The sequence below is a fragment of the Ipomoea nil genome, unplaced genomic scaffold (assembly GCF_001879475.1).
Source record: "Ipomoea nil cultivar Tokyo-kokei standard unplaced genomic scaffold, Asagao_1.1 scaffold2280, whole genome shotgun sequence".
NCBI classification, from domain to species: Eukaryota; Viridiplantae; Streptophyta; class Magnoliopsida; order Solanales; family Convolvulaceae; genus Ipomoea; species Ipomoea nil.
Window position 1 is genome coordinate 1,848,508 of NW_017618708.1, and position 22,094 is coordinate 1,870,601.

Genomic DNA, 22,094 nt, shown 5'->3' on the forward strand with positions numbered 1-22,094 from the left:
GAGAGGGAGGGAATTTCACCCAGTAATTCCGCCTTTACACATCACTAATCATCAACGTGAGTACCTTATGAAATTACAACCTTTATTATATAAATCATTCTTATGAAATAATTATTTCTAACAATGTATACGACGATATGTGAAGTGTTTTACCTTCAAATGTTTAAAACCTAGAAGCAGTTGAAAGGAACACGTTTACTCTAATGAAGTCTATATATAGGACTGTACTGCGGCCTATATGCTTCACTGCTTCAGACAGTCGCCGGCCACAAAGAACAACGTAACTGTACACGCAATCAGAATCTTCGGACCCGCACGGGCTTAGCTCAATGGTTTAGTGGGCAGTATTTGAGATAATAGACAAAGGTTTAAACCTCGGCTGCGGCAGTTCCTTGGCTCTGTCTACTAACTCATTGAGTCAGTGTGATTTACATGTATCCTCCCACATGCTCTGTCGAGTCGGAGTGTTGGGACCTTAAGGTTGGGGATTCAGCTTCTTGGGGTAAGAAATGGAAGGTAAGCCTCCAACTTTTTTTTTTTTTTTTTTTAAAGTGTGTCATTTTTTATTTTTTTGAAATAAATACGCAGAAATTTTTGGTTCAATCTAATAAGTACTTCTAATAAGTTAAATGAGGTACAAATTTTATGCAAGTAATTAAAACTCATATTTTGCAAACTTATATTTTTCAAAAAGATCTACAAATTAGACAACACGTCAACATTGGGGTTTTCATTCACCGCATTTTTGCGCATTTTTTATTTTTGCAAACACATTATATCTGTAACATGTTTGATTTGTTGTACCCCACAAAATATATCTGAGCTGTATATTACTCATATACAATCTTTACAAATACATGCACAACTGTTTCTTATAAAAGCATTACATTATTTAAATAAGGAATCCTTCTCAATTTTCGCCTCCTTTTGTATTTTTTTTCCTTGCATGTTTTCACAATTATTGTCCACAACAATACACCATATTTCACCTATAGGCATTTTACAATTATATTTTCACTTAGACTTGGCAATTATAGACACGACACGTTAACACGACATGAAACCGGATACGGAAATAACGGGTTAGTGTTTAGCCTTAATGTGTCCCGGGTCATTAACGGGTAAACCCGTTAAACCTATTAAGAACCCGTTTAACCCGTTAATATTACCATGTTAACCCGTTAACACGAACCTGTTTACCAAACCTGTTTATAACCCGCTAAGAATCATTGTCATTTAGGTAAGAACCATTGTCATTATTGAGATTACAAAACATATTATGAACATAACTAATGATGAATTTACTACATTAGGCCAAGATCCTACACCAAATAATTGATGTTCAAACAATTTGAAATTTGAATTTTTATTGTGTTCAATTTTATACTAAAAACTTGTATAGACTCCTTTAATTATGATATTTGGATGTTGTTTTATCTTTTTATGAATGTTATGAATGGAATATTTTTAGTTTGTTTGATGAATTGAACGGTAGTTTTTATTTTTTATTTTTTTTTATAGAACTTAACTTTAAATTTTAGTTTTTTAAATATATTAATAGAAATAGCGGGTTCAAACGGGTTTCGTGTCATATCGTGTCGACACGACTTGAAATCTGTTAACAAAACGTGTCTATCGTGTCAACCCGTTTAACCTGTTAACAAATCATGTTCGTGTTCGTGTTAAAATTTTAAACCCGTTAACCATAACGTGTCGTGTCCGTGTTTAGCCTTATCGTGTTCGTGTGTAATCGTGTCGACCCGTTAACGGACCCGTATACACGAATTGCCAGGTCTATTTTCACTACATATCGCCGAATTATACATTCAAATGTCCACGTTATATATATATATATATATATATATATATATATATATATATATATATATATATATATATATATATATATATATATATTGTTCAAATATGGCCGCGCACTTCCGTGCGGTACAGTGTTAACAAAAGGCACCAATACTGTTAGGAAAAAGCACAACAAGAAATGCACAAACACACCAAAAACACAAAACATACAACACACCCAAAAAATGCACCATAACTCCCACAACCTAATTGTGTATTTTCGAACACTGTGTGGTGCTTTTATTCATACCTAATGGTGCGTTTTTTGTGATGCGTACCTAATTTGTACATGTTTTTTTGTGCATTTCCTAACATGGATGGTGTATATTTGTATAACTATTTGGCCGGGAAAGTTGTATAGCAGAAAATGAAAGGCATGCCATGCATCTTCACCAAGGGTGTTTAATTAATTAATTATTTATTTATTTAAGTCATTAGTTTGTGAGATGGAAAAGATAATATTATACATATTAAAATGGGGAGTAAAATTTTTCGGGAAAAAATTAATCGAAAAATGCACCGAAAAAACCAAATTTGCTAATAAAGTAGTTATAGTCGTGAACTAATTCTACAAGTTTTAAAAGTCGTGGATAAAAATCATTAGTGATATTATAGTCGTGGAACTAAAAGTGCAAAAAATTCTTTGGAGAGAGAAGATAGAAACATATCTTCCTTCTCCACCATATCATCACTTCTCCCTCCAAGCTCACATTGGAAGCAATCGATAATTAAAGCTAACACCGTTGCCCGAATAGTTGAGGTACGTACATACTCCATGCAGCATGTTAATAATTTTTTACAAATAATAATAATAATAATTATTATTATTATTATTAGTACTGTAGTTTAGTAGTAGTAATTATTATTATTACACTAATAATAAAAATTAGTGTTTATTAGCAGAACGGAATTTGGTTGCATTATTATTATTCTTCCAATAATCTTAAAGACGCCCCACATCCCGACCCGACAGAGCATTTGGGAGGATGGGAGGACTGCAGCCTCCCCCACTTTGAGAGGTTGCTCCCACACTACCGCTGGTGAGACTTGATCCCTGGTCATTCGTCCAAAGTTTCACCTCTATGACCAGTTGAGCTACCTATGTAGGCTATTATTATTATTATTATTATTATTATTATTATTATTATTATTATTGTTATTGTTATTGTTATTGTTATTATTATTGGTGGTAGTAGTAGTACTACAAGTAGTAGTACTGTAGTTTACCTTAAAAAAAAAAAAAAAAAAAAAGTAGTACTGTAGTTTAGTAGTAGTTGCTTTTATTATTATTTATTTTATTTTATTACGTGTATGCATGGTAGTGTTATTAATATTTTTTAATATTATTTTATGTATTGTTGTTGTTGTTGTTGTTGTTGTTGTTATTATTATTATTATTATTATTATTATTATTATTATTATTATTATGAGTACTGTAGTTAGTAGTTACTATTATTATTATTATTATATTATTATTATTATACTATTATTATTAGTAGTAGTAGAACGTAGTAGTACTGTGGTTTAGTAGTTGTTGTTTTTATTATTATTTATTTTATTTTATTACGTGTATGCATGGTAGTGTTACTATTATTATTATTATTATTATTATTATTATTATTATTATTATTATTATTATTATTATTATTATTATGGGGGTGATTGAATTTTTTGTGCAAATTTAACAAGAAAGAGACAAAAATAAGTAAAAATAAAAAGATGGATAAAAATGTGTAAAGTACTAAGCTGATTACCCTCTTCTTATTAGGGCTTTCAAGAAGAAGGTAATCAGCTTACCTTCTTATACCAAAAAAAAAAAAAAATGACAAAGAGAGTCTTTTCTCTCCTCATTAAATGCGCAGGTAGGAGGAGAGAGAAGAAGGTATCCTATATACCTCATTCTCATCTTCTCCCAAAAGGTTGAATCCCCAACCTCAAGGCCCCACACTCCGACCCGACAGAGTATTGTGGGAACATACGGTATTTCAATGGTTCAACAGACATTGGTACGCACAATGGTCTCTTTTCCCAAATACTGTCCACTAAACCATTGTACTAAACTTGTGCGGGTTAGATATTTTCTTCTCATCTCCACATAGTGAGAGAGAGAAAAGAGGTTGTTCCAAGTACCTCTTCTCTCTTTATTTAATTTTTCCCAAATTTTACTCCCCTTCTTCTAGCATAAATACGGGAGGGAGAAGATGAAAAATGCACATCTCATTCTTTCACCATATCATTGCTTCTTCTTCGTAGCTAAATCAGAAGCAACCAAAAATTGCAGCTAGCACCATTGCTGAAATAATCGAGGTACATACATACTCTATGCAACTTTGTTTATAATTTTTTCGCAACTAATAATAATAATAATAATAATAATAATAATAATATTATTATTATTATTATTGTTGTTGTTATTATTATTATTATTAGTATCTAGTGTAGTGTATGGCATGTACTGGAATGTAGTGTAGTGTAGTGTAATTATTATTATTATTATTATTACTGTACTGTAGTAGTTATTATTATTATTATTATTATTATTTTTTTTTTTTGGAAAGGAATTATAGTAGTTATTATTATTAATTATTATTGTTGTTGTTGTTTGATGCATGTAGTACAAATATCAGTGTAATGTAGTGTTATTATTATTAGTATGCGTGTGCATGCATGGTAGTGTTATTATTACTTCTTTTTGAATGCTACTAGCTCTATTACATTGTAGTATCTGTTCATATACTTTCTCAACCTACTGAAACACAAAGAGTCAATAACGCCTCCACTGAGGCTCGAACTTACAACCTTCCAAATGGAAGTCCAACCCGGATACCATTAGACCACATAGTCCTGGTGTTATTATTACTTTATTTTATTATTATTATTTTTTTTGTTATTATTATTATTAGCAGCAGCAAAAGCGTAGTGTAGTAGTTATTATTAATTATTATTATTGTTGCTGTTGTTTGATGCATGTAGTACAAACAATTCACCCTGGACCTCTGATTGTAATATGAAATAATATATTATTATTTATTAACAGTTATGGATGCGAGACCATTGCGCTCTGGACCTGCTGATCCGTCTATGCTAGAATTTAAACCAAGGCATCGATGCACATATATTTGGGACGATCCAAACTATAATGCCAAACTTAGTGGATTTAGATATGACAGTAAAATGTATACTGATGAAGAACCTCGAGAGCCCCGAATGATTGCATATTTAAAGGGTTTTTGAAAAGAAGGTAATGACATTAGTACTTTAAGTATTTTAGTCTAGAGTTTTTAATCAACACATTTTTGTCCAAGTCATGTCAAAAGTACACATTCTTGACTATGTCTCTTATGGGCGGGGAGGGTGGGGGGGGTTGTGGGTAGGATACTGTAGTTTAGTAGTTGTTATTATTATTATTATTATTATTATTATTATTATTATTATTGTTATGAGTACTGTAGTCTAGTAGTAGTTGTTGTTATTATTATTATTATTGTTTATTATATTACTAGTTGTTTTACGCGCTTTGCGCGAATCAAATAATGCCCAATGATTATTTTTAAATAAGAATTTCAAAGTATATCAATGTAATATTATATCGGAGATGTTCATGCATAGGTAAATAAATATTGAATTTGTTTATTTGAATCAATAATTTAAAGTGTATAAATGCAAGATAATATATGAGAGATTGATTATATTATCACTAAAATAAATGTTTGCACCTTTGTAATAACGATAGTTTAAATACTTAGTCTAAAAATGATAGTCTAAATAAATATTATTTTTGTTTTAAATTTCTCTAATTCTTCTTAATTCTCTTTTGAGTAGCATTGTCATTGTCTTCATCTTCAGTACATGTCTTTTTTTTTTATTGGTAGTGTGTCATGTGCAATTGGGTTACTGGTGGTAGCATAGATGGATTTATCGTGCAATGAGATTATAGTGTAAGAGACTTTATATTTGCCTTGTTGTGTATATGATGGGATCTTAGTTGTACTATTAATTATTTATCTTACAAGCACCTATTGATATTTAATTTGGTAGTGAAAGTTTTTTCCCTACATGTTTCATGCGTTATGAGATGTGTGTCGTCGATTATCATGTGAAAGTATTGAATAAAATATTAATATTTATTATTTTGTATAAAATACTTGGTAAATACATATAGAACAAATTGCACTTTTGGTCCTGTGAGTATTAGGGTACTGACAATTTGAGTACGTGACTTTCAAAACTCCCAATTTAAACCTTTAACTATGCAATTTTTGACACTTTTGGTCCTCCGGGCCAATTTTGGCCGGAAAAACATCAATTGGTTCGAATTGTTTTTTGACGAGGGTAAAATTGTCATTTCACTCCCTTCTTCTTCTTCATTCTCCCTTTCTTCTTCGTTCTTCTTCTTCTTCGCTCAGCATAGGAGTCATTTGATAGCAGTCCAATCTAGATAGCAGGCCAAGCACTGTGCATCCTGATCCTGATGGTCATTCGATTCGGCCCCCACCTAGTGGTTTCCCTCCATTTGAGATGCTTCCTCATCCTGAGATTATGGAGCAGAAGCTTGCCACACAACATGCAGAGATGCAAAAACTTGCAAAAGAAAACCATAGGCTTGCTGCCACCCCTGCACCGAGTTTCGTCGCCGCTCCATCGCCGTATTCCGCAGCGGAGCCACCGACCCCAGTTCCCGCTCCTCTCGTTGCGACTCCATCGCCATCGCCTTCTTCCGCCGCAGAAGCTGAGTCGTCCCCTGGTCGCTTCTCCGGTGTCCAGTGCCGCCGCCGCTCCCTCGCCTTCAATCGCCATGCCTCCGCCGTCTCCGTCGTCCACTACCGCCACTGCTATCCTTAACTTCGTATGGTCTATAACGGTCGACATTATCGTAATCCACATTCAAACCTCCTATGCTAACTTATTAACATACTACCGTAATCCATATCACATCAATAATCAATAATCAATAATTAACAAACTCGGTGCAGGGGATTGAGCAAGAATGTGACTTTGAAGCATTTTCCTGAATCGCCACTTTCAAACCTCCACGCCAATGGAAACGCGCCGCCTCTCGCCGCCGGAAATCCCCCGGATCCTGTCCGTGTTTTTGGTGAGTGGAGATTGAGTAGCTGATGCCCAGTGCAAGGATGAAGAAGAAGAAGAACGAAGAAGAAGAAGAAAGAAGACGGGGCGAATGAAGAAGAAGAGTGTGAAATGACAATTTTACCCTCGTCAAAAAACAATTTGAACCAATTTATGTTTTTCCGGCCAAAATTGGCCCGCAATTTGGCCCGGAGGACCAAAAGTGCCAAAAATTGCATAGTTAAAGGTTTAAATTGGGAGTTTTGAAAGTCACGTACACAAATTGTCAGTACCCTAATACTCATAGGACCTAAAGTGCAATTTGTTCATACATATATATAACATATTTTGTATTATAACTTTGATATTTAATTACAAGAAAATGTAAAAAGAAGACAATGGATAATGTAGTGAATATAATAAATTAATAAATTTGAAGGTAATGAATCTTTAAATTCTAGAAAATAAAGATAATATAATTAATAAAATTATATCACTTTTTAATTTTTTTTATAATGAATAATTTTTTTAAATAAAGGAATTATAGACATCTAATTCTAAATTAATTAAATGCATATGTATTATTTTTTATTGTAGCTACTAATTTAATTTAATTTAATAAGAGTAATAAAGTAATGTACATACTTTTCATCAACAATAATGAAATCATTATTTTTTTTTAATTCACATTCGTTGTTGAGACAAATTGTTTTGAGAGTTTGTCAATGACAATTGTTATAATTCCTGTCAATAGAGGATGATAATAAATAATTCAAAATATATAGTTACAATATTGTTATAATGATATAGTAAAAATTAACTTACAAATTTCTTTAGAAGTTTTCATGCATTGATAAAATTTTGATGTGTAAACTTGTTCAATTGAAGCCAATGTGATGTCAACATTGTCAATTCTTTGGAAAATGGTCCTACCGTTTTATAGTCCGGGTGTAATTTTGTTTATGATCAACAACTTTGTAGTTAGGTCGCGTAGGTCTGACAATGATGTAAGAACAATTTTGTCCGACAAAAAAATAATAGTATAATATTTGTAAAGTAATGTGCAATCGTACCATTATAAAAATTCATACAAAAAAAATATTAATACCATAACAACCTAAATCATACCAATAATACAAAAGTATAATTGAAATATTAAGTTTTGTTCTGATCTAAATAATCAAAAGAAGATTAATTTAACGGAAAAAAAAAAACTTAACCTAAATTTGTTTTTTTTTTTAAATGCATAAAATCAAAGGATTTTTAAAGTTCTTGATTTATAATCTTTGATGCTTAACTTTGAATATTATGTATTTAATCGGACTAATTATTTGACCAAAGTTTATGTTAAATTTTATATTATATATTTTTAATACATTTTAATATATTCGTAGTATATGTTTAACAATTATGCCAAGTCTAATTGGGATGGAGTTCGAATCTAAGACCTTTCTTATAGAAATTAATGAGTAAGTTAAAAATAATAAATATATAGTTAACGGAATATTCCGTTACTAAAGTTTATATTAACGGAATTTAGGTTATTTAAGGGAAGAAAATAATATAATAGAGGGTAATTAAGAAAAATCATAATAATATGAACCATTCATATTGTAGATGTAGATCTAGATTGTAGATTATTGTGAGTACTGTAGTTTAGTAGTAGTTGTTTTTATTACTATTTTATTTTATTTTAGTACGTGTATTCGTGGTAGTGTTATTAGTTTAGTAGTAGTAGTTGTTATTAATATTATTATGAGTACTGTAGTTTAGTAGTAGTTGTTTTTATTATTATTTTATTTTATTACGTGTATTCATGGCAGTGTACTGTTATTATTATTTTATTTTACTATTATGAGTACTGTAGTTGTTATTATTATTATTATTTTTGAATGTTACTGACTCTCTCTCTCAACTGAGGCTTGAACTCACCATCTCTCATATGGGAATCCAACTCAGGTGTCATCTGTGCATAATGTACTTGGTAGTAGTTGTTATGATTTATTATTATTATTATTATTATTATTATTATTATTATGAGTACTGTAGTTTTCTAGTGGTTCTTTTTATTTTTATTTATTTTATTATGTGTATTCATGGTAGTGTTGTTATTATTTTACTAGTACTAGTATTTTCACCCGTGCGATGCACGTAATGGAATTGTTGTAATATATTAAGAATATTTAAATCGATATATAATTATTTAAGAGTTAATTTCACCAGAGGTCGCTTATCTCCTGAAAATTTCAAATTTAATCCTAGACAATAGTTATTAATTATTACGATTTATTCTATATCATAATTCTTACGTTAATATTCTTACTATTATTATTAACACTTAATTACTTTTAGATATTATTATTACCACTTATATTATTATTATTAGTTTCTTTTCAATTTCTGTTAGTATATAATGACCGTGAGGCACAATAATAATATAACAATAATTAAATATTCTTGTATTGTATTCCGTGAGTCACAATAATAATGTAACAATAATTAAATATTCTTTAATTCTATATTCTTCTAGAATTTCTATTACCATCATTAATTATTCCCTAATTTCCCATAATTAAATAATTTAACCAATTATAAAGAGAGATTATTAAATAATACACAGGACATTTTTTAATTAAAAAAATTTAAAAATTCATTAATAAAACATAAGATTCTGATAGTTTTTTTCTTAGAAAGTATTTAATAAAACATTTTTTTTTTTAGAAATTAGTGGGCCAAACCGCCTACGGCTGTTTGCGGTGGATAGATCTCAAAAAAATACGCGATTTCAAAAACACATTTGTCCAAAACGGACAACCGAGTCAAAAGTTATGCCTTGTCGAACTTTTGACACTTTACAACCTATAAAAAAATAATAATAAAAATTAATCGCCGGTTCAGCCAGCGAAGCAGCCGCGGAGGAGGCCGATTCTGGACTTCCTAGCCGTAGCCAGCGGCGCGATAAAAAAAATTATTATTTATTATTAGGGGGGTTTGAAAAATATTAACCCAAAATGTATATGTGTTGTTTTTGTTTTTAACCCAGAATTTTTGTACGAATAAGAAAGTAGAAATCAATATATTTTATTACGAAGAGAGATTTTTTATTGTTGCTGTGATAAAAGTTCCGTCCGGTCGCTAATAAGACTGATCCGTATGTAGCTTCGCCAGTCGTTGGCCTGAACCAGCGTCGATGTAGCAACAGACACCTATGTACTGCTTTGTAGTAGTGGGCTTCCGCCATAAGGGATGAAAAACAAACTGGCAACTTGCCATTTGTTACTGCGATAAAAGTTCCGTCCGCTGCTAATAAGACTGCTCCGTATGTAGCTTCGCCATTCGTTGGCCTGAAACCGGTGTCGATGTAGCAATGAGGGCGTGCATGTGACAGTGTGGGTGGTGTAGCCGTAAGATTCCAGCCGGGGGTTGTCGGATGGCTTTGGCCATAGGCATGCAGAGCTGCCACGGCATGTCGTCGAACGGTTGTTAGGTGTAGGAGCGAATGTTCCCATACCGCCGTATTTCGTGTCTTCCAAAGATGATATAGCACGGACAACACCAAACAAAACTACTCTACTGTCAACACACCCATAATCCATGAGGGAAAAGAATCCGTTACAACATTCATAATGGGTAAGCATGTAACATCCCATACAAGTCTAGAATAATTGCAAAGAATTAATGCATGCATAATATTCTCATGAGCCAATCCACACATGATGCATGTTGGTTCTACTTCTACCCTCTTTAAAATCAAATTATTCGTGGTAGGGAGGATATCACAAATTGCCCTCCAAAAAAAAGTTTTCCACTTGAACCCTTAACTTCCATATAGTTGCCCATTTATCAAAAACACCTGGGGCATATGCATAATCACCTACCAGCTTCCTGTAGGCATTCTTTACTGAATACACTCCCCTAGGGTCACCTAGCCAATACCATGAATCATTATAATCTGGGCTCACAGGGATCTTCAATATTCTATTCACATCTTCTGGGATAAATATATCTGATAGGATATGTGGATCCCATGTATTAGTTTGTTGATCAATCAGTCCAGCAACGGGTGCATCTCTTAGTTGTATAGGCATTTCTGTCTGAACCAAAGGGCTGGGGTCATCAGGTAACCAGGGATGTCCCCATATCAAAGTTGATTTTCCATTACCCACCCTTCGCCTTACACCAGACACAATAGTATCATGTGCTGCCATAATACTTCTCGAGCAATAACTAGGGCAATTTCCTATGGTTGCATCCACAAAAGATGTATTCGGATAATATCGTGCCTTATAAACTTTTGCAACCAAAGTGTTTGGATTAGTTAGGAACCTCCAGCCCTGTTTCCCTAACATTGCCAAATTAAATTTCCGCAGATCCTTAAACCCAGACCACCATAATTCTTGGAAACACACAACTTATCCCAAGCTTTCCAGTGGATTTTCCTGTCCGTTCTACTGCCCCACCAATATCTATTCATAGTTCTTTCAATAGACAAAATGACAGAGTCTGGCAAGAGGAAAATGCCCATTGTAAAAGTTGCCATTGCCTGTGCCACACTTTTTAACAAGACTTCTTTACCAGCCCGTGATAGCAGTTTTTTATTCCATGGCCCTATCCTTTGCCTGATCTTGTCCTCTACATAAGCAAAAGTTGCCCTCTTATTTCTTCCCACAAACGAAGGAAGAATCAGATATTTTCCAAAATTTGGGGCTTGGTCAACCTCCAGGCAATCCGCCACTGCCAACCTATCGGCCTCCTGTGTGTTTCTGCTAAAACAGATATTAGACTTTGAAAATTTACCTTTTGACCAGATAAGTTCTCATAACGTTTTAGGCATTGTTTAACCACCGTAGCCTCCTGCACATTTTCCTTGAAAAACAACAGACTATCATCTGCAAAAAACAGATGCGAGATTGGGGGTTCCCCCTAGCAACTCTGCATCCGTGTATAGAACCCATCCTCTGCGCCTTTTGTAGCAATAAAGATAGACCATCTGCACAAATAATAAATAAATATGGGGATAGAGGATCTCCCTGTCTGAGACCCTGAGTAGGTATTACTCGGCCACCCGTCACTCCATTCACAAGTATATTGTACTCAACGGTCGTCACACAGAGCATAATCAGTTTTGCCCATCGTTCATCAAAACCCATTACCACTAGCATTTTCTGTAAAAACTGCCACTCCATTCTGTCATAGGCCTTTACCATATCCAAGTTCAAAGCCCCCCAACCTATGGCCCCACATTACTTCCTATTCAAAAAATGACCAACCTTTGCAGCAACTAGGATATTATCTGTGATCAGCCTACCTGGGATAAAAGCACTCTGAGACTCTGAGATCAAGTCCCCCATGAGTGATTTCATCCTGTTAGTGATCATTTTAGCCATGATACGATAAAGCACATTCCCCAGGGCTATTGGTCTCAAATCAGCAATCGTTTCAGGCACAACTTTCTTCGGGATTAGCACAACATTTGTATCGTTTAACCCATCTGGAAAAGTGGCATTATTCAAATAATTCACTACAAACTGAGACACATCACCTCCAACTATATCCCAGAAGTGCTGATAGAACCCCGGATTCATTCCATCCGGCCCCGGTGCTTTGTCAGGGAACATAGAAAAAAGAGCAGTTTTGACCTCCTCAGGCACAAAAGGGCGCAATAACTCGTTATTTTGTTCAAGGGATACTCGAGGGGCAAAAACATCAAATAAAGGGTCCACACATTCAGAAACACCAGAATCGAAAATAGCTTTAAAATAATTTAAAACTACCCGATTCATAGCCTCACCCTCTACCCATACCCCTACATCATTCATAATCTTAGAGACACAATTCTTTTTCTTTCGGGCAGTGGCATACCTGTGATAAAACCGAGTGTTGGCATTATAATATTGAAATAGAATTTTAATCCAGAATTATAGTGCTAATTAGAAAGTAGAAAACCATATATTTTATTAGGAAGAGAGATTGTTTAGGAAATGGGCAGATAGTTAATGTTCAGGATTGTGTTTTCATATATAGTATAGATTGTATTAGACAATTTTATAATATTAGAATAGAATTTAACCGAGAATTATAGTGCGAATGAGAAAGTAGAAAACAATAAATTTTCTTAGGAAGAGAGATTTTTTAGGAATTGGGCGGAAAAGTTAAAGTTCATGATTTTGTTTTATATAAAGTATATATTGTATTACACAATTTTATAATATTAGAATAAAATTTTAACCCAGAATTATAGTGCTAATGACAAAGTAGAAAACAATATATATTTTTAGGAAAAGAGATTTTTTTAGGAATCGGGCGGGAAGTTAAAGTTCGGGATTTTTTTTTTTTTTTTTTTTTTTTTTTTTTTTTTTTTTATATAAAGTATAGATTGTATTACACAATTTTATAATATTAGAATAGAATTTTAACCTAGAATTATAGTGCGAATGAGAAAGTAGCAAACAATATATTTTATTAGGAAGATAGATTTTTTAGAAATTGTGTGGAAAGTTAAAGTTCAGGATTTTGTTTTTATATATAGTATAGATTATATTACACAATTTTATAATAATAGAATAGAATTTTAACCCAGAATTATAGTGTGAATGAGAAAGTAGATAACAATATATTTTATTAGGAAGAGAGATTTTTTAGGAATTGGGCGGGAAGTTAAATTTCAAGATTTTGTTTTTGTATATAGTATAGAATGTATTACACAATTTTATAATATTAAAATAGAATTTTAACCTAGAATTATAGTGGTAATGAGAAAGTTGAAAACAATATATTTTATTAGGAAGAGAGATTTTTTAGTAATTGGGCGGGAAGTTAATGTTCAGAATTTTGTTTTTATATATAGTATAGATTAGAATAGAATTTTAACCCAGAATTATAGTTTGAATGTGAAAGTAGAAAACAATATATTTTGTTAGGAAGAGAGATTTTTTAGGAATTGGGAGGGAAGTTAAAGTTCAGGTTTATATATATATATATATATATATATATATATATATATATATATATATATATATATATATAGTATAAATTGTATAACACAGTTTTATAATATTAGAATAGAATTTTAATCGAGAATTATAGTGCTAATGAGAAAGTAGAAAACCGTATATTTATTAGGAAGAGAGATTTTTTAGGTAATGGGCAAAAAGTTAAAGTACAGGATTTAGTTTTTATATATAGTATAGATTGTATTATACAATTTTATAATATTAGAATAGAATTTTTACCCAGAATTATAGTGCGAATGAGAAAGTAGAAAACAATATATTTTATTAGGAAGAGAGATTTTTTAGGAATTGGGTGGGAAGTTAAAATTCATGATTTTGTTTTATATATACTATAGATTGTATTGCACAATTTTATAATATTAGAATAAAATTTTAACCCAGAATTATAGTAGAAAACAATATATTTTATTAGGATGAGAGATTTTTTAGGAATTGGGCGTGAAGTTACAGTTCAGGATTTTGTTTTTTTGTATATAGTTTAAATTGTATTACACAATTTTATAATATTAGAATAGAATTTTAACCCAGAATTATAGTGCGAATGAGAAAGTAGAAAACAATATATTTTATTAGGAAGAGAGATTTTTTAGGAGTTGGGCGGGAAGTTAAAGTTCAGGATATTGTTTTTATATATAGTATAGATTTTATTACACAATTTTTTAATATTAGAATAGAATTTTAGCTCAGAATTATAGTGCGAATGTGAAAGTAGAAAACAATATATTTTATTAGGAAGAGAGATTTTTTAGGAATTGGGCGGGAAGTTAACGTTCATGATTTTGTTTTATATATAGTATAGATTGTTGATGAATGTCTAAAACTAATGCTTTTTCCTTGCACATTTTGGTATTTATACTGGTTAATCATTATATTATGGAGCCAATTTGGTAACTTATGGAATGATTGTTTGTGCTTAGGTGACTTGACAAGAAAATGATGTTTTGAGCCAAACATTGGGTTATTTGATCAAGATTTCAAGTCATCATAGCATGGGGATATTTTTGTGAGGCAAAATGAAGAAAAGAAGATTGAACAACACTCTTTCATATGCCAAATATTTGTGCCTTAGTGGTCTTGATGATATAGGCTATTCAATGGAAAGGCAAAGTAAAAGATAGTAAGGTGGCATTTCTCGCCCAGATTGCCTTGGTGGAACTTGTTAGAACGCAACTTGTGATTGATGAGTCAAGGTGTAACACATGATTGATCTATTCTCTTGTCAATGGTCTTGTTAACCACCTAATAATTGAATATATTCTTGATCTTGTGTGTTGTGCATTGCTAGTGAAGGCTTATGTGAGATTCCGGTAATGGTTGTTTTGCTAGAACTTGCCTCATTACTCTCCAAGTGAAATCTAAGATTTGCATATTTTGAAATGATTTAGGCCATTTTTGCTTAGCCCAAGCCTTTAAGCCTACCTTTTAAACATATCTTTACCCCTAGTTGTCCCCGTTGAGTCTTTTCTTTGTTTAATAAGTGCTAAGCACTTAATCTCCTTTGTGTTTGTTTTTCTTGTGTTAACCTTTGTCATTTAACCCTTAAACCTTAGCCAAAATGTTTCCCTCCACCCTTGAGATAATAAAGCACTTGTTCTTTTTCTTGGAAGTGATTCTTTTTTTTTTTTGGAGCTTGTTTTGTTAGCAACACTCTCTATAATGTTATCCAAGTGTGGGGGTCTTGATACTTTGAAAAAGTTTGTTTGTTGTTTTGAAAGAAAAATGATAAAAAAAAAAGTCATGAAAAAGGTGAAAAGGAAAATAAGAAATGAAAAAGAAGAAGTTGAATAAAAGTTTGATAGTTTGCTTTGAAAGTTATACTCAACCTTCACTACCTTAGAGTGTTGCTTTGTGTTTAGTTGTTAGCCGCTCCTTAGTTCTTTGATGCCTTATATCTTCCAATCTCAATTGTGAATAACTGTGAAGTTCTCTTTTGTTTGATTTTCTTACCCCTTCTTTGTCAACCATTCACCCTTAGCCTCATTACAAGCCTAATAAAAGTCCTACTTGATCTTAGCATGCAATCTTAGAGTTGAACTAGTGGGAGTATGAAGGGCAAACCTATAGAATCTCATTCAAAGCCAAGTTTTGCATAATCTCAACTTAGTATTTGTGCACACTTGATCCTCACGTTCTATAATAATTTTGGTGCTTGGTTATTGGCTTGAGAATGGAACTTGTGTAGAATGCTAAGATGATTCTTGAAACAAGTTGTGTTGTGTCGAGTTAGACTGTGGTTTGTTAATTTGTGCAAAGTGGGAGTATGATCAACTTCGGTGCTATATTGGTGATTTAGTTCTTGTTTTTGCTTGAGGACACGCAAAAGTCTAAGTGTGGGGGAGTTGATGAATGTCCAAAACTAATGCTTTTTCCTTGCACATTTTGGTATTTATACTAGTTAATCATTATATTATGGAGCCAATTTGGTAACTTATGGAATGATTGTTTGTGCTTAGGTGACTTGACAAGAAAATGATGTTTTGAGTCAAACATTGAGTTATTTGATCAAGATTTCAAGTCATCATAGCATGAGGATATTTTTGTGAGGCAAAATGAAGAAAAGAAGATTGAACAACACTCTTTCATATGCCAAATATTTGTGCCTTAGTGGTCTTGATGATATAGGCAATTCAATGGAAAGGCAAAGCAAAAGATAGTATGGTGGCATTTCTCGCCCAGATTGGCGTTGTCTCCGTAGTTTGACCATATCTCGGTCTAGAAGTGTCCAAATCAAGTGATTTTTATATCATTCAAAACTAACTTCAAGGGCTACAACTTTGATGAAGACAACAAATGCTAATTCAAAGTTTTTGGGGGTGAAAAATAGCCTAGAAGTCGAAGCTGGTGCACATTTCGTCCGTGGCAACCAGGCAGTGTACACTGCCTGGTAGCCACACCCGTGGCTACTGGGTAGTACACACTGCATTTCTGGCCACGGGTGAAGCCACGCCCGTGGCCAACCCTCTTCAACTTTTTGCAGCGCGTTTTGACCCCTTTTAAGAGGATTTTTCCACCCCAAAACACATCTTTCATTTTTATCTTTCATTTCCCTTTCATTTCTCTAGTTAGGGTTAGTTTAGAATAGCTTAAATTAGTGTAGATTTGTGATTCCTTTCCATTTCCAAGGTCAAGAACATTGCAAATCTTGGATTTCAAAGCTTCAATAGAGAAGTTTTCTTATTATCTCTTCTCTTTACTTTTCATCTATGCTTTCAATTACTCTTTCAATATTGTGTATCTATTTTTAGATTATGAGTAGCTAAGTGTTTTAGGACTTGGATTTGGTTTGATTTCTTGCTATTGCTGCCTATTTGAGTTGTATTGCATAAAGGGGATTATTTGGGTGTTCTATGGTTAGTTGTGTGAATTGGGTTTGTTGTGAAATTGTGTATAATTGTTGGATCCCAATTATTTGGGTGTTCTAGGGTTAGTTGTGTGAATTGGGTTTGTTGTGAAATTGTGTATAATTGTTGGATCCCAATTATATGCTTGATTTGGAGTGTGTTTGTTGCTACGAGAGTAGAGCTTGTACACTAGCCACACATTCACACACATAATGCTCAATACGAAAGTATTTTGGGTATTAAGGAGAATTTATGGCTTGTGTTCTTGCTTGGGAAACATTGGGTTGAATTGCCACGAGAGTGGAGTTTAAGGTGAGGTTGCAAGTCCAAATAGCTACGAGAGTGGTATTTTGACACTTTTGTGCATCTCACTTGCCCTATGCCTTGTTTTAATTCCCTAATCCTTAGTACAATATTTGGCATCTTAGCTTGAATCAACCAAATCCCGGTCCTTTATTTTACTTGTCCTATTTGTTATTAGCTTTTTCGTATCAAACCATCTCATTATTGATAGGTCTAGCTTCTAAAAGAATTGTTCTAGCTTGTGCTTAACTCCACTTTGCATCAATTCATAACATTACAAGAGCCATCTCCAGTGGAACGATATCTAAACTCTATACTGTGATTTGATACTTGATGGATGCGTGAAAAACGTCCTCATCAAATTTGGCGCCGTTACCGGAGATGACTTGGTTTTGATTGTTTTGTGGTAGTTAACATTAGTGAATGACTATTCTAGGAGACTAGATTTTTTTTTTTGTTTTGTTTTTATTTTACTTTTATTACCTTTTGCTCTAGTTTTCTTTGCTTGAAGGGACATCTTTGAACTTTTATGCACATAAGATCCAAAGGAGTTGGAGGCTTGCAACCACTTGACTTAGAAATTGAGAGAGGTGTCAAGCAAAGGAGAAGAGAGCATCGTGCCATTCTTCAACAACAAAGAGTAGCCATGGAGAGCACAAGCCAAGGTGTGACTCGTGATACTCCGGAACAAGAAGGTGAACACCATGTTCCAAATCCTCAAAATGATCCTAAGAGGTTTCCGGTTCAAAATGACTATCAACAAGTCCCTATTGAAGAACATGCTCAAATTCCTCCTCAAGTACCTAGTCCTCGACATCAAGGGATGCCTCAACAAGGCTTTCAACCTCATGAAATTCCACCTCTTGGAGATGCACCACAAGGGAATCATCCTCATGCTCAACCGCCACACCATTATCCATATCCACCTCCTCCTCCTTATCACTATATACTATTATCCACCGGGACCACCACCACAACCTCAAGTGCCCCGAGCTCCAATACCACAACCTAGAGGTCCCCAACAAAGGAGGAGATTGATTGATTATGTTGCGGGGGACATTGATGAGGAGGATAGTATATACTACCCGGGAGTGGAAGCGAACAATTTTGAAATAAAGTCCGCAATGATTTCCTTGATTTCTAATAATCAATTTGGAGGCTCAAAGAGTGAAGATCCTACAAGTCACATGAGGCAATTTTTAAGGGTTTGCAAGACCTTAAAGATTAATGGAGTTTCAGTTGATGTCATCCGATTGAGGTTGTTCCCATTCTCACTTAGAGATGATGCACAAGCTAGTGTGGCTTGATTTTCATCCTGCCAATCATTTCCAAACTTGGGATCAACTTCATCATGAGTTTATGAGAGAGTTTTATCCACCATCAAAAGCTTTAAGGTTGAAGAAACAAATCCAACAGTTTAGACAAATGCCTTCTGAGTCCTTGTATGAAGCATGGAAGAGATACAAAGATCTACAAAGATAATGCCCTCATCATAATATGTCTACTGGGGATTTAATTGTTTCGTTCTATGAGGGTCTTTCTGATAACTCCAAGGTTATTGTGGATTCTTCTTCAAATGGTGCTTTCTAGGAATTGGGCGGGAAGTTAAAGTTCATGATTTTGTTTTGATATATAGTATATATTGTATTACACAGTTTATAATATTTGAATAGAATTTTAACCCAGAATTATAGTGCTAATGAGAATGTAGAAAACATTTTATTTTATTAGGATGAGAGATTTTTTAGGAATTGGGTCGGAAGTTAAAGTTCAGGATTTTGTTTTTATATATAGTATAGATTGTATTACACAATTTTATAATATTAGAATAAAATTTTTACTCAGAATTATAGTGCTAATGAGAAAGTAGAAAACAATATGTTTTATTAGGAAGAGAGATTTTTTAGGAATTGGGCGTGAAGTTAAAGTTCAGGATTTTGTTTTTATATATAGTATAGATAGTATAAATTTTACTATTATTATTATTATTATTATTATTATTATTATTATTATTATTATTTAATGTTAAAGGTACAGTTATAATATGAAATAATATATTATTATTTATTAAGAGTTATGGATGCGAGACCATTTCACCCCCGGACCTGCTCCCGTCTATGTTAGAATTCCAACCAAGGCATGAATGCACATATATTTGGAACGACCCAAATTATAATGTCAAACTTAATGTATTTAGATATGACGGTAAAATGTATATTGATGAACTTCGAGAGCCCCGAATGATTGCGTATTTAAGGGTTGTAGGGTTTTACAGTGTTGCTTATTTAGGTGGTCGTATTAATCTCGATAGCAGCCTCATTACAGCACTTGTAGAGAGGAGCATGCCTTTCATTTTCCTTTGGTGAGGTTTCATTTTCCATTTGGTGAGGGTTTAACACATTTTTGTTCACGTTTTGAGAAAAATAACTTCAATGGGCAATATAATATGCGTTTTATTATTTAAATTGTTAATGACTGTTAACACATTTTTGTTCACGTTTATGCGTTTTAAATAGATTAGAGCGGCCATGCAATGAAAGAAATTAAGTTGAAGCTTCAAATAAACCCATACTGATACTATAATGGCCCTGAAAGTTGAAGTTTATCAGAAAGAGAAAGTGAGGCCATCCTCGCCAACTCCCAAAACCTTAAGATCCCACAAGCTTTGTCTCCTTGATATGATGGTCGGAAATTTTTATCACCCGTTTGTTTTCTTCTACAACTCCGGCGCCGGGCCTGGTCGCCACGATTACGATGAGCTCAAGGAATCGCTCTCCAAGACATTGTCCGTCTTGTACCCCCTGGCCGGAAGAATTAAAGATCGATCAACGATCGACTGTAACGATGAGGGTGCGGATTTCGTCCGAGCGAATGTTACAAATACTGATTTGGCCGAGTTTCTCCGGCGGCACCCGAAGCTGGAACATCTACGGCAGCTACTTCCACTTGATCCGTACCCTAACGCAATTGATCCGGCCCAGCCAATGTTAGCTGTCCAGGTGAACAGGTTCCGGTGCGGCGGAACTGCGGTGGGGTTCTGCACTTGGCACGGGGTGGCGGATGCCGGTGGGATGACCGGAATGCTTAACACCTTGGCTGCAATCAACCGGGGGGAAGAACCCACTAATTCCGGCGGCGGTCTCGTCGTGGACGCCACCGCAATTTTCCCGCCGGGGAACTTCGCCATCTTCCTGCAGTCAATGTCCAATAATGCCGCCGTCGCGCCGCCAAAGAGAAAACACTACACCTCCAAAAGATTTGTTTTTAGCAAGCAGGATATCGAGCGGCTGAGGAGGAACCAGTCCGACCACTCGGATATGAAGCACCACCGTCGTCCATCTCGAGTGGAGGCGCTGTCGGCCTTCTTATGGGCGGCGGTAATAAGAGCAACTCTACTAGCGAACCCAAGCCTCAAGGCGCACTTGCTCACACATGTGGTGAACTTGCGGAAGAAGTTGAACCCGCCCTTACCTTCGCACTGCCTAGGCAACATCAACCAAGTGACCCGCGCCGGGTGGAAGGTAGTCGCCGGCGCCGGCGCCGGCCAACGGGTTACTGCGGAGTCGCTTGTAGGAAGAGTGGTGGAAGCCATCGACAAGGTTACAAACGAGTACGTGAGGGAAATGCACGTGGAGGGTGGGTATCTCAGAGCCATATTAGCCCATTCAAAGGAATATGACAATAAAGATGAGACTAAAATGTTACGCATAACTAGTGTGTGTAAATTTCCCTTTGGTGAAGTTGATTTTGGGTGGGGCAAGCCAATACGTATTGGCATGGGTCATAAACTGGAGGACTTGGCTCTTTTCTGGGATACTGAAGATGGAGGAATAGAAGTGTCGGTTGGATTGGAAGATGAAGTTATGTGGAATTTAGATAAGGATATGGAATTTCATGCATATGTGTCGTTTGCCCAAATCGTTTCAGAATCGTCTTGTCCTCAACGATCTGCACTCTAAGCTAGGCCGGCAGGGATTTAGATCAAGGTAAGGAAGGCCGGGGAAAGGAATTGAAGTCCAAGACATATATGATCACTTGTCAACTTTTATTAAGTTTCCTTCACATCTCCTTTAAATAACAAAAATCCATAATCAATGTCATTTAGAACATCATTTCTTCTTATCAAATAATATAATGAACTTGATTAGATATTTTTACAATATGTATTCATTTAATTATTAGTTAATAACCAAAATGGTCCATCGACTATAGCGAAATAATCAATTTGGTCATGGACTATCATTTTTACATATCACATTTAATCACAAAAAGAAATTAATGTTTCAGAGTGTTATTGTAGTGAGAGATTAAGATAATTAGCTAGTTTTGACTAAATAATCTAACAAAGGTCACAATTACAAAATCATGTTCGACCGGTAGCAGCCTGTATCCACGACGAAGAGACTACCAAGGCATCGTGTTAAGCAAACACCAAACCATAAAGCACATGTCACATGATATTGCAAAGATCATGAAGTTAATTGGTCCGTCAATTAGAGTGCTTGCAGGA

At 34.2% G+C, this 22,094-nt stretch overlaps 2 protein-coding genes and 1 long non-coding RNA gene across 3 annotated transcripts; all 3 read left to right on the forward strand.

The window, feature by feature from the left end:
- The first annotated feature begins 4,082 nt into the window (after window positions 1-4,082).
- LOC109150843 lies at window positions 4,083-14,935 on the forward strand. The gene is made up of 3 exons (XR_002049229.1): window positions 4,083-4,167; window positions 4,898-5,101; window positions 14,858-14,935. It is a non-coding gene; the product is annotated as an uncharacterized LOC109150843 (long non-coding RNA).
- LOC109150842 lies at window positions 6,137-7,042 on the forward strand. The gene is made up of 2 exons (XM_019298818.1): window positions 6,137-6,733; window positions 6,834-7,042. The coding sequence occupies exons 1-2, from the start codon at window positions 6,332-6,334 to the stop codon at window positions 6,870-6,872; spliced, it is 441 nt and encodes a 146-aa protein (XP_019154363.1). The 5' UTR covers window positions 6,137-6,331; the 3' UTR covers window positions 6,873-7,042.
- Window positions 14,936-20,144: 5,209 nt separating the features above from the next.
- On the forward strand, window positions 20,145-21,735 carry LOC109150715 (vinorine synthase-like). The gene has a single exon (XM_019298698.1). The coding sequence runs from the start codon at window positions 20,167-20,169 to the stop codon at window positions 21,541-21,543; it is 1,377 nt and encodes a 458-aa protein (XP_019154243.1). The 5' UTR covers window positions 20,145-20,166; the 3' UTR covers window positions 21,544-21,735.
- Window positions 21,736-22,094: the final 359 nt, after the last annotated feature.

Excerpts from the sequence above, each read along its gene's own strand:
- LOC109150842 (XM_019298818.1), top strand. The coding sequence starts at position 6,332 with ATGGTCATTCGATTCGGCCCCCACCTAGTGGTTTCCCTCCATTTGAGA. Across the intron at positions 6,734-6,833 it reads CTATAACGGTCGACATTATC|GGGATTGAGCAAGAATGTGA; the intron begins GTAATCCACATT and ends AACTCGGTGCAG.
- LOC109150715 (XM_019298698.1), top strand. The coding sequence starts at position 20,167 with ATGGCCCTGAAAGTTGAAGTTTATCAGAAAGAGAAAGTGAGGCCATCC.